The 12,967-nt window shown below is 40.6% G+C and overlaps 1 protein-coding gene across 2 annotated transcripts in view; it reads left to right on the top strand.

Moving 5' to 3' along the window:
• LOC112152542 (contactin-associated protein-like 4) overlaps nt 1–12,967 on the top strand; it is a 203,688-nt gene that overhangs the window by 49,041 nt on the left and 141,680 nt on the right. The window contains exon 2 of one of the 2 annotated variants that reach the window (XM_024282204.2): nt 7,857–7,967. In XM_024282204.2, coding sequence (XP_024137972.1) covers nt 7,857–7,967 — 111 coding nt within the window. Of the gene's footprint in view, nt 1–7,853; nt 7,968–12,967 lie in introns of both variants that reach the window. The other variant, XM_024282196.2, reaches the window with a different exon arrangement.

Genomic DNA, 12,967 nt, shown 5'->3' with positions numbered 1-12,967 from the left:
AGTAATTAGTTAGATTACTAAATTACTTGATTTATAACGCCGTTAGTAACGCCGTTATACTTAAACGGCGTTAGTCCCAACACTGAAGATAACAATCCAGAGTGAAACATTTGTTGCAGATCCAATCACCAGGAAGGAGTTCACTGGATTCAGTTGCACTAAAACCACTGTCACCTAATTTCCAAGTCCACCAGAAGTTGCACAAGCCAGTAGATTTGACTGAAAGGAATCCACCTACGAGCTACGTTAGCTCAAGCTAACTCAATAAAGACCAACCACTAAAGAATATAAAATGGGGGGGATTAGTGTTTGGATGCTCGTGAAAATTAATGAACCTGCTACATTTTGATTAAGATTTGACTTTGAGTTACTACGTCTTTCTAAACTTTGATTACATTGAAAACTCTTTTTAATGATTAGACGCTCATCACGTATTGGATTGCTAGATTTTGCCTAAAAAAGTGCAATTGTACTGTAATGGATGTGATTTATTAAATCATAACAATGTTATAGGTGTAATTGTACTTTCAATCTGTAATAAACCTCTTTTGATTTACTTTCTGAAGTTCCAGTTTTTGGAAAATGAGCAACTAGTCATGCTCGTCATTAGTCAGCAGCTTCTGGTTAATTGCTTAAGCCAGAACTGAAACGAGCTGGTATTGTCTGTTTCCAAAGGAAGGTAAATCTACCCTCATGACCTAAATTCTCCCTTTACAAGAGATGGACAGTCTTTACTCCATTAAATATGGAATATTGATCATTAAATGTTCAGTTTTACAACATCTGTAATGCTTTAGTCTGTCATAATTAACAAGTCAAATAAGTAAGTAAAATGTCATCTTCCAACTCCTTAACACTCCTCTTGATATTTTCTCTTGATCCCTGCATTCAGATCTCTGTGAGAGTGGGCGGCGGAGGGTTTTCTGTATAAGAAGCAGGTGAATTATAGTCTGAAGAGGTGAAATGGAGGAATGGCTGTAATTCCAGAGGAGATAATGTGTGGTGAGAGCCTGGCCTCACTGATATAACACTCATAGAGGGGGCAGTTATAAACACTGGGTCGCTTTTACTCTGCAGTGCTTTGGCATTTCTGAGCCGAATCCTCTGAAGGTGTAAGCAGTGGAGCACAAACACAGACAGCTCACAGGAAAATGGAGCTAAATGTTGAATACCTGCTGGTTCCTGCAGTCAGTGAACCTAAACACTGACCCTCTGTGTGCTGGATGGAGAGACTTCCTGAATATAAAGATGCCTTTCTTTAGAAAAGCATGTTTTTTGTGTTTGAATGTTTAATTGAAGTTAGACTAACAATACAAAACTCCTCTTTTGATATTTACTCACAGATTCTCCAGCGTTACAGGATTTAACAAGCATAGGTTGAGTAACAGAAATTCCAAGCTTGAATATATTCAAACTTGTTTCAATTCTAAACATTTTTAATACAAATTTGTTAATAAAAATAAGTAAAGTCTGTGACCTATGAATTCAATAAAAGTAAAACTACATTTCTGACATTTTTTTTATTATTTCGAACAAGAAACACTAAATAATCCAAACAACAAAAAAAAAAAGACAAACAAACGAAATTAAAAAAAGAAACAATACCATTTTCCCCACAAAATCTCAAATGATGTTCATTGTTCCAAATGGGCTTTGGATGAAGCTATAAGCTTTTCGAGTCCAAGCCCCTTCAATATCAACTAATATGTAGTATGGTCTCAGTAATTATACTTAAGTTTTACAAACAAAAAAACAAAATAAATCTCATTCATGAAAAGAAGAAAAAAACGGAAAAAAAAACAGCAAAATAACAATTATGTACATTAATAAATTCACTAATACACATATATACATATAACCATCAAAATATATTATTTGCTACTCCATATTTATTAATTCTATCTCCCTTAATTAATGCTTTTAATTTATACATGGTTTGACAATTTTTAATGTCGTCCCTACAGTTATTCCATAACTGCACCCCCTTGTGGAGATGCAGTGGAGTTTAACGTTAGTTCTCACAGGTGGTTTGACGTAAACGTGTGTGCCTTCTCTCAACTCAAAAATCTTTGGATACTTACTGGTAATTGATTATTTTTAACTTTGAACATGAACTGGATTATTTTGAAATCAACCATGTCAGCAAATGTCATTAGGTTTAGTTTAATAAAAAGTGGATTTGTTGGTTCTGCATAGGGTGACTTGGTTATTATTCGTATAGCTTTTTTGAAGAAGAGAGACTGAATTTAATGAAGTTTTGTATGTACTTCCCCACACTTCCACACAATAACTCATGTAGGGAAGAATAAATGAGCAGTACAAGGTTTTTAATGACGACTGGTTTAAGAAATGTTTAACTTTATACAGTATAGCTATTGATTTAGATATTTTGTTATTGATGTAGTTTATGTGTTTCTTACAGCTTAGTTTTTCATCAATACACATTAATTGTGTAGATCAATTCCTGTCTGAGCATGTTTAGTTATAAGGGTCTTTCAATTTGAATTCAATTTTATTTACGTAGCCCAATTACACAACACCGTTGTCTCAATGGGGTTCATACCAGTCTTCTTCTTCTTTTCCTTTGGGCTTTTCCCTTCAGGGGTCGCCACAGCGAATCAGTTTCCTCCATCTAAGCCTGTCTTCAGCATCCTCCACTCTAACACCAGCCACCTTCATGTCTTCATTCACTGCATCCATAAACCTCCTCTTTGGTCTTCCTCTAGACCTCTTTCCTGCAGCTCTAGACTCAGCATCCTTCTACCAATATATTCACTGTCTCTCCTCTGAACATGTCCAAACCATCTCAGTCTGGCCTCTCTGACTTTATCTCCAAAACCTCTAACATGTGCTGTCCCTCTGATGTATTCATTCCTGATCCTATCCATCCTGGTCACTCCCAAAGAGAACCTCAGCATCTTCATCTCTGCTACCTCCAGCTCTGCTTCCTGTCTTTTCTTCAGTCCCACTGTTTCTAGTCCAAACAACATGGCTGGTCTCACCACAGTCTTGTACACCTTTCCTTTCATTTGTGCTGAAACTCTTCTGTCACACATCACACCTGACACTTTTCTCCACCCATTCCAACCTGCTTGCACTCTCCTCTTCACTTCTTTTCCACACTCTCCATTACTCTGTACTGTTGACCCTAAATACTTAAACTCCTCCTCCTTCTTTATCTCTTCTCCCTGTAACCTCACTCTTCCACTCTGGTTCCTCTCATTCACACACATGTACTCTGTCTTACTGCGGCTAACCTTCATTCCTCTCCTTTCCAGGGCAAACCTCCACCTCTCTAACTCCACCTCCACCTGTTCCCTGCTCTCACTACAAATCACAATATCATCTGCAAACATCATAGTCCATGGTGATTCCTGTCTAACCTCATCCGTCAGTCTGTCCATCACCATTGCAAACAGGAAGGGGCTCAGAGCTGATCCCTGATGTAATCCCACCTCCACCTTGAACTCCTCTGTCACCCCTACAGCACACCTCACCACTGTCTTACAGCCCTCATACATGTCCTGCACTGCTCGGACATACTTCTCTGTCACTCCAGACTTCCTCATACAATACCATAGTTCCTCTCTGGGCACTCTGTCATAAGCTTTCTCCAGATCTACAAAGACACAGTGGAGCTCTCTCTGACCTTCTCTGTACTTCTCTATCAACATCCTCAAAGCAAATGTTGCATCTGTAGTGCTCTTTCTTGGCATGAAACCATACTGCTGCTCACAAATGTTCACTTCTGCTCTTAGTCTGGCTTCCACTACTCTTTCCCACACCTTCATTGTATGGCTCATCAGCTTTATTCCTCTGTAGTTACCACAACTCTGCACATCTCCCTTATTCTTAAAAATGGGCACCATCACACTTCTCCTCCATTCCTCAGGCATCTTCTCACCACCTAAGATCCTGTTGAACAACCCGGTCAAAAACTCCACTGCCATCTCTCCTAGACACTTCCATACCTCCACAGGTATATCATCAGGACCAAGAGCCTTTCCACTCTTCATCCTCTTCAAAGCCCCTCTCACTTCACCTTTACTAATCTTTCTTACTTCCTGCTCCACAACCGTCACCTCTTCTACTCTTTGTTCTCTCTCATTCTCTTCATTCATCAACTCTTCAAAGTATTCTTTCCATCTTTCCATTACACCACTGACACCTGTCACCACATTACCATTCCTATCCTTGATCACCCTAACCTGCTGCATGTCCTTCCCGTCTCGATCTCTCTGCCTTGCTAGTCTCTACAGGTCAGTCTCTCCCTCCTTACTACCCAACCTAGCTTACAAGTAATTGTCCAAAATCATTAAATTTGCCATCAAATGTAAACAAAATAGCTGATTACTAAACTAAACAGAAGAAGGTAAACTGGGTATCCCTGCCCTTAGACCTGCAGGGTAAGGAAAAACTTACAAGCAACGATTTAAAGAGTTGTGTAATCAATCCAGGACCACTCTTCCAACACAATTCCAAGTCTCCAGTGAAAACCACAGAAGTCATCAAAGCCAAAGATGGCTTAGTCTATACACACCTACAACTGTGAGGGTGGAACATTACTTTTAGCTGAGGGAAATTCTATGCTTTGTGCCCTTCTGACACATTCTGGACAGCATTTTGGATGCATGTTCTGGCACTAATTGTAAGGAAATGCTGCTTTTACTGCACTTACCACCAAATTGACACTGCTTCAAAAAGTTTGTCTACAGTGGTATTTTATGTGATCAAAATACTGCTTTTTGTTGTGCAAAATTTTGGGGCTATTAGCTTGCCGTACAATCTGGTTTGAGTGTGAGTCTTTAATGGCATGTTGGCTTTACCAGTGCATATTTTTACACATCAACTATGTATTGTTCAAATGCACAATCAATTTAGCTTTTGTCTGGTTTTTGGTACACACATCTTTTGTTTATTTATATAAAAATACATTTATGATTGTCAGGATTTGCAAGGATAAATATTGACTGTTTTGAAACGTTATTTTAGTCAAAAACATCTTCACCTTCATTACTCAACTGTCAAAATGATCTGACTGCTGAGCTGTGAATGGTGCAATTGTGTTAAAGTACTGGATGAATTTTGAAAATAGCTTTTGTAAACTGAAAGCCCAACACATTTGCTCGCTCCGGCTGTCAGCACATACAGAGAGGACCGTGTCTAATTCACAGGCTTTTCCCACTTTTACAGCGAATAACAAAATGAGCTGAAAACAGAGTGGAAACCCCTGAATACTGATGAGCTACATCCATCACCACGTAAACAGCGGTGAACAGTAGGTCCTGCACTTCAGAGCCCTATTATCCCCACAAACCCAGAGTTCAGTGTTCCTGTATATGAACTAGAGTCAGAGTGTTTGTCCACTCACATCACGTAGAAGCGGGATAATGAAGCTCCAGCAATCTCTGCTTTTGTTTTTTTTCCCCCTCAGCACTAACAATCATCTTCAAGCAGAAAAGTGTCGATGCTCATTTTCATAATCCGCTCAAAGTCTGCCTTCTGCTCGACCCGAGGTGGCTGAAATCTGACTTATCTTGTTGATACACAGAAAAAAAGAATTAAGCTGTACAGTTTGGTTTCTTGATGCTAAAAGATGAAAAGTTTTCTCTCAAACTTTTATAGCAATTTAAAAATATTTTAACTGCTTTAATGTAATCTCAAACCATAAACATCTGAGTAACTCTGACCAAGTTTCCAGTGTCTCACACAGCCACAAACCATCAACAATCCACCTCAATGTCTCAAAGTGGGAATAGTGTTATTTTCGTCAAAGGCCTTGTTGACTCCTCTTCAAATGTAGCTTTTGTGGCTGTTGCCAAAAAGTTCAATCTTGGTCTCATCATTACTCTAAATGACTTGGGTCCAAAGGTTTGGAGGCTCGTCTCTGTGCTGTCTGATGTATTGCAAACGAGATTTACTTTTTCGAGAAGGTAGTGAATCACTGATGAAAAAATAAACAAGATTTCAAATAATCTGTGGTCATATTTGTTATTGTTGCCTCTAAAACTTAACTTTAATTTTATTTTATTTATTTATTTGGGACAGTGCCCATGCAATGAATCCCGCGGCTATTTTATCAACAGTTTTACTCTAAAAGATGTCAAAAATTAATATAAAAGACACAACAGCACAAATCATACTAGGAGGAGTGGCATTTTCAAATTCAACTAAATGATAAGGACAACCCCCAACTCCTTGTTCTCGTGCAGTCTCGCCGTTCATCTTCATCTCAGGCGCCTTAAACCCGCCACCTACAGCAGCAGCTTAGTCTCGCCAATGATGCAGGCGAATCGCTGGGGATCTCAAACACAGCTATTCCCCGTGTCACGTGACAGTGGTCTAACGGTCCGGACCAATCACAATCTTACACGTCATCTATGCGCCAGCCCCCGAGCCGATCTGACAGGCCGAGCACGCATGCACGAACCACACGTCACTTCCGCTCTTCACCCACTATACCACAGAGTCATTTCCAAACAGTAAAACTCCTTGATCACAAGAATTTATGTTTTTTCTCAACAACCGAGAGCTTCTCCTGACTGGATTACAGTTCGAAAAAAAGCCAAAGAGTTACCGTTAATAACGTTTTTGGATTACCGGAGAAAATAAAGTGTTTTGAAGTGGCGCTGTATCCTCTTAGCTTAGGGAGTACACTGCCGTCATGTAAAACAGCAAGAAGAAAACATTTGTACTCCGTGTGTATTCACTGCATGATCGTAAGGTCCTGATCCTTAACGTGTCTTTTTCATCTCGTCCAGCTTATTATAAGTGAATGTTCTCACTATGATAAACATTTTAAGTGCTATATTAACATCCTTCAAGGTTATTATTGTTATTATGGTTGTTACCGTCCGAAGACCGGAAAATGCTTTAGCGGAAGTGACGTTTGGTTCGCGCATGCGGGAGAGCGGTGCAACCGTTTTGCTTCCACATACCGAAAATGCAGCGACAACAACGAGCACCTCTGCTACCTACACCGGGTCTGCCGTTCTCTTCAGTGGTGCTAGGCCGGTTAGCAGTGATGTTAATGGGTAGGCTGGCGTATCAACAACAATAAAACTACACGCTAACGGAACTCGAAAATGTGGGGAAACATAAGAAAAATAAAAGAGGAAAATTGTCCAATGTAATTTCTTTAAGGCAGAACTTGTGTTCCATGAGATCGCTATGGCGATGCATGAAGATGAAGCATGTTGTGACTAAGTTTGATCACGTTGAACAGAGAGCTTCGTCTAGCTATGCTAACATCGGCGCTAACACAACTAGCTCTGCCGCGCCAGTTTTCCGGGTTTGAATGGATCCTGTTCGGCTGTCATTAATGCGCTGTTTGGAGATAATCCATCAGATCTGCAGCAGATCCGTGTCTAAAGAACACTCTAAACTATAAAAAGTGTGTTATCATATATATTCTAAGAAGAATAGTCAAGAAATTAGAGTATGTAAACTTATGATCTCAACAGTATGCACGCACATGAGTTTTTAACTTCCTGTTGTGTTCAAAACTTGAATGCGAGAAAACAGTGGTTGCCTTGGAAACGTAGTGCTATCATGGATCTCACATCTCAATAACTTGATTACTGTGTTCTGCGCTTCGTTTACACATGGAGATGAAATACATCAGATAAGCTTAGTTACATTGTGGGGAGAAATCAAAATGTGGCAATCTGATTTGTCATTACAAGATCATTCTTTTTTTTTTCAAAGTTCGCAAAAATGTGTGTCTGAAATCTCAGGGATGGGTGAAATGAGGACATCTCTTATCATTTAGAATGATGACAGAGCTTTCACATAAAGCACTGAGGATCCTATTGTGACAGATTTGTGGCTAATGCTGTTTTTTTCTTGTTCAGCAGATGGGTGTGACAGTGCTCTGCTGTCCAACCTGCCACCATCATCCTTCAGAAGCTCCTCCCAGTTGTCCAGTAGCCATGCAGCGGGTTTCGCCAAACTCAACCGAAGAGACGGTGAGAAGCATTTTCTAACTCGGAGCGGTCCAAATCTTCTGTCCTGGATTGTCTAAAACCATCAAGTAATTGCGCATTAACTTGTTTGAAGGGAGCGGATCAGAAAACGTCTGTGTGCAGCTGTTTGAATCCAGAATCATGTGAGAAGGATAAGTATGAATGATGTCTGTCAGCCATTCAAAAAAAAATGTTCGGGGGAATGAATGCTGATGCGATTCTGTGAAAATACAAAGACCGGGCTCTCGCTGCTTTATCCCAACATCAAAGCCGAGTATCAGCCAGAAGGCCGATACGGCTTTAATTGGGATTTGAACAGTTTTCTCCACCTGGGAAGCTGAAATGAGGAGAGTGAAGACACAGACACAGTCCTCCATTAGTTTGAGAGTTTAGAAAAAAAGAAAGTAAGAGTTCCAATCTGCTGTTTTTGTCTGATCTGTCTCCAATTTGGTTAAAAGGATTAGGAATTACTTCTGTATTTACAATAATAGCATATTTTCGACACGTTGCACTATCTTTCTGCAGATTGCATGCGTTATGTGGTGGGATAATGAAGGAAATACTGGTACATCTTTAAGTTTGACTGCATTTCGTCATGTTTTACCCACGGTATTTGTGAGAGCCCAACCAAAGCTGCAGAGAGAAGAGACGTTGCTGTCTGATGACACTTGGAGGCAGGGATTGTTTTCACTGGGGTAGGGGTTGCTAAGTGACTGTAAGGAGTTTGTTATAAGTAGAATTACATTTCCCAAGGAAAGTAACAGTTCATTCTATGTTAATACCAGATTTAAATGTATTTTCTTGTGAATAGATTATATTTTTTAACAGTCTTAACTGTCAAAGTCTCAAGAAAGAGAAATAGATGTTGAAGTGTGGTGGGAAAACATTTATTTAACAGGAACTGTTGAGCGTCCACGGGGGTACCAATGTCAACCGCCCTTCCTTTCGCCATGCAGCAAATTTTCAGCTTGAATGTAAAAAAAAGATTTTTGATGGCCAAAGCACTGTTCTTTACGCCTCTTCTCCTGGCGATTTATGATACTTTTCACTTACCGTAGATCGATGCCTCTCCAAAAATGTGTACAGCTTGACGCCCCAGCTGCGTGTGGGAGGAGCTACAGGCAAAGTTTTATAGCCCGATTGCTACATGGAGCGGTGTTTGTGTATAACTCATTACAATGCATGGGAGACACAGAGGATGATTAGAGCAGTGACGTATGGTGAAGGTTGTGGGTCTTTCAGAACCAGATTTATATACAAATAAGAGTCAAATATAGGTCACTCTATAACTGAAGAACATTTTATTTACCACCCATCATACTTCAAACTATCCACGAACCAAATGCTAGAACGTAGTTTGTGACTAAATGTATATGTCTTCAGAACAAACCAACAGAAACTAAGAGAAAAGAAAAAAATGCTTTAAAATAGTAGAGAACAAATCAGTGTGGAAAAATGCAGTTTTTCCTTGTCTCCCTCCAAATGAGCAAATCAAATTTAAAATGAAAATTCAAATGAAACTTAAAATTATTTTTTTATTGTTTTATGAAAGTGCCTAACTGGGAACATTTGTTTTGATAAAAGTTCAAATAATTATAATCCATGGTCATGGAACATGTGTCTACAGTGTGCACTGTTAACATTCATCCATCCATCTTCTTGTCCGCTTCTTCCCTTTCGGGGTCGCGGGGGTGCTGGAGCCTGTCCCGGCTACTGAAGGGCGAAGGCGGGGTACACCCTGGACAGGTCCCCAGTCTGTCACAGGGCCTCAATCACACACATACACTCTCACATTCACACCTAGGGGCAATTTAGAGTCACCAATTAACCTATGAGGCATGTTTTTGGGCGGTGGGAGGAAGCCGGAGTCCCCGGTGAAAACCCACGCATGCACGGGGAGAACATGCAAACTCCACACAGAAAGGTCCCAGCCGGGATTCGAACCGGGGCCTTCTCGCTGTGAGGCGAGAGCGCTAACCACTGCGCCACCATGCAGCCCAAGAAGAAAATCAGAGAAGTGAATGTGTACTTTCAGGAATTTTCAAGCACAAAAAAACCCATGGATGTGAAATCTACACACCTTTACCTTTACCATTTGTCTCTCCTACTGGACAAAAAAACTTTGTGACTTCAGTGTTCCTCATCTTCTTTAAGTTATAGCAGTCTAAATAAAGATGTGTTGTTCAGCATTGGAAATGCATTCATTATTACTTAATGTTTTGAATAAAAGTCCAGCTTTTAATCATTTTTAATGAGATCACATCCACCTTTTTTGCACAGGCAAAGCAAAACATAAAAAACAGGCTCTTATTTATGCCGTTCTTAAAGAGCCAAAATGAAATAAATATATACGCAATTAAATATTAGATGTGTTATTATTTTTTTAATTTGGCATTAAATAAATAAAAGTTGAAGTCCATAAATAAATGTTGAAATATATGTGGAATTAAAATATTACAATTGCACATTTAAATATTTAATGACATATTTAATTTCTAGACGGTCCGATATGGGCTGGAAGAGACTAATTTAAATAAATATATTTAATATTAAATAATGTAAAACAAAGTGTCACTAATTATTTAAAATTGGCATTAAAATAAATAAAAGTGTCATTAGATATGTCATTATTTAATTAAACTTTGATTTTAAATGATTTAAGAAACATTTATTTATTTCATGATTTCATTAAACATTTCATGATAGTGAGCACTCCATTTAATTCAATCTGTCAAACTGGCCGGTCAAACTCAGTGGGGGGCCTAACTCACATCGTGTGGGCGTGTCTATCTCAGATCCCTCAGAAAATGTGAAACACGGAATTCTGTTTGATGAAACTCTGGAGTTTATTCAAGTTTTAAGGTTTTGTCTGGAACCTGAAACACGCAGTAAACATTGTTTTGGTGAGCAGTAGAACTTGAGTGAGTCAGCTACACTTTTCAGAAAATTAAAAAAATCGATTTGACAGCTTTCCACGCAGGGATAAGCTGAAAGTGAAAGAAGAAGTGCCAGGTTTGAAAGATAACTGTTGTTGTTCACCTTTCAGCTTATCCCTTTCGGGGTCGCCACAGTGTAACAGCACCCATAGTTTCGCATCAGTGATTTTGCAGAGTTTTTATGCTGGATGCTCTTCCTGACACAACCCTGTAATTGAAGGGCACAGGGACCCAGTTAGGCAGCAGCGTCAAAGGTCTTTACCAGGGACCCAATCTGGATGGAGATCAGTGGACCCCCCCCAGGGATCGAACCCAGGTCTCCTGGGTGCAAACCCTATAAGCCCAATGAGTCATCCAGCCGCTAAAGAGGGACCTCCTTGCCTGCCGAGGGTTAAGTCTCTTGGTGGTGCATATTTATTTTAAAGTTCTTGTGGTCAATCTAAACAAGGAAGGGTTGTCCTCGAGAGCCAACTTTACTGCCAGCAGTTTTCTGTTCCCTATGTTGCAGTTTCTCTCCGCAGGAGTGAGTTTGCGGAAAAAGTGCTGGGTTTTTTTGCTGTTTTTTTTATTGTCTTGATGAAAATACAAAAAAAAATCACAGTTCAGGAGATCCAAGCAGGCTGCCCCCGCTCCCCGAAGCAGCTGTCTGTCTGCCAGCGTATTGAGCGACCGAGCTCTTCTGAACTCTGGGAGGCTGGCTGCAGCCAGAGAATCGCCACGGTGTGAGGAAATACAACAGGTGTTGGTAATTCCCCTGATTGCAAGGAGGGTGTGGAGCAGATTATGAAAGCAGAACCCCTGTGTGCCAGAGACACTCTGCACCCCGAAGGGAGATTGCTCACTGTGCTTGAAGTATTCCTATTCCATTCAGTTGGTTGCCGGGGATCCTTGCTTACGGATATGCAGCACAAGATGCTCCCGTGCAGTGACTACTGAAGGGCGTGTACCTCTCAAGGGGCACAGCAAGCCCCTACTGCTTTTGCCTGTTTTGGTCTAGTCAGCCTCTTACCGCCAAGGAGCACGTCGACTACGTAAGTGACCTCTGCTTGGTGATGGACAGCCCCACCCCAAAGTCCACCAGTGTGAACTCCAACACTTGGTGGCTGAGCTGGGGGCCCACAAGTAAGCCCACCCTGGCCTGCCACCTCTCACCATGGGCAACTCCCTCTTAAGGGATTGAGTTTCCGAGCCCAGGCTGTGGGTGGAGATGAGCCCAGCTATATCTAGCCAGTATCTCTCAACCTCGCGCACAAGCTCAGGCTCCTTCCCTCCCAGAGAGGGGACATTCCATGTCCCAAAAAGTTAGTTCCACAACCGGAGTTTGGGCTGCTGAGGCACTTGCCTTCAACCGTCACTCAAACCACATTACACCGACCCCTTCTGAGCTCTCCTGCAGCAGTGGGCCCATTTGAGAATGGTCCCACGTTGCTCCTTCGGGCTTGGCCCGACTGGGGCACGTGGAAGGAGCCCTGACCACCAGGCACCTACAAGCCCCGACCCCAGGCCTGGGTCCAGAGTGGGGCCCCAGTGACCCCAATTTTGGTGACTTAACAGGATCTTTGGTCTTTGGTAAAAGAGTTCTAAAGGAGTTCTAAAGGAGTTCTGAACCACTCTTAGTCTGGCTTGTCAACCAGGACCTGTCTGCCATGGGAGACCCTCATAGGGTCAAAAGCCCCAGACAGCTCAGCTCCTGAGATCACTCGAGCACTTAAGCCCCTCCACCACGTCAAGGTGGTGGTTCATGGAGGGGTTTTTTTTTTTTTTTTAGAATTTTCTATATTTTTAGTTGTTTGTTTTTTTTTTCATTATTATTAATTTGTGTTACTTCCTGCAGGTGTTTCCATCCACTCTCCTAAATAGGTTCCACAATTTTACCTGCTTTGAAGCTTAAGTTAAAAAATGTATTTTTTTATTTTGTATTTTTTATGTAATCATTATTTCTTAATTTTTTTTTGTTTTCCTTCCTATTGTTTCTACCCATATTTTTTAAAAAGTCATTTGGGCTACTTTTAAGCTTTGATTTAGGAAAGTATTTTAATGATGTATTTTTATTATTTTTAATCAATT

The sequence above is a fragment of the Oryzias melastigma genome, linkage group LG17 (assembly GCF_002922805.2).
Source record: "Oryzias melastigma strain HK-1 linkage group LG17, ASM292280v2, whole genome shotgun sequence".
Classification (NCBI taxonomy): Eukaryota; Metazoa; Chordata; class Actinopteri; order Beloniformes; family Adrianichthyidae; genus Oryzias; species Oryzias melastigma.
Note: the sequence above shows the minus strand (reverse complement) of the source record. Positions and strands in the feature narration are given on the sequence as shown.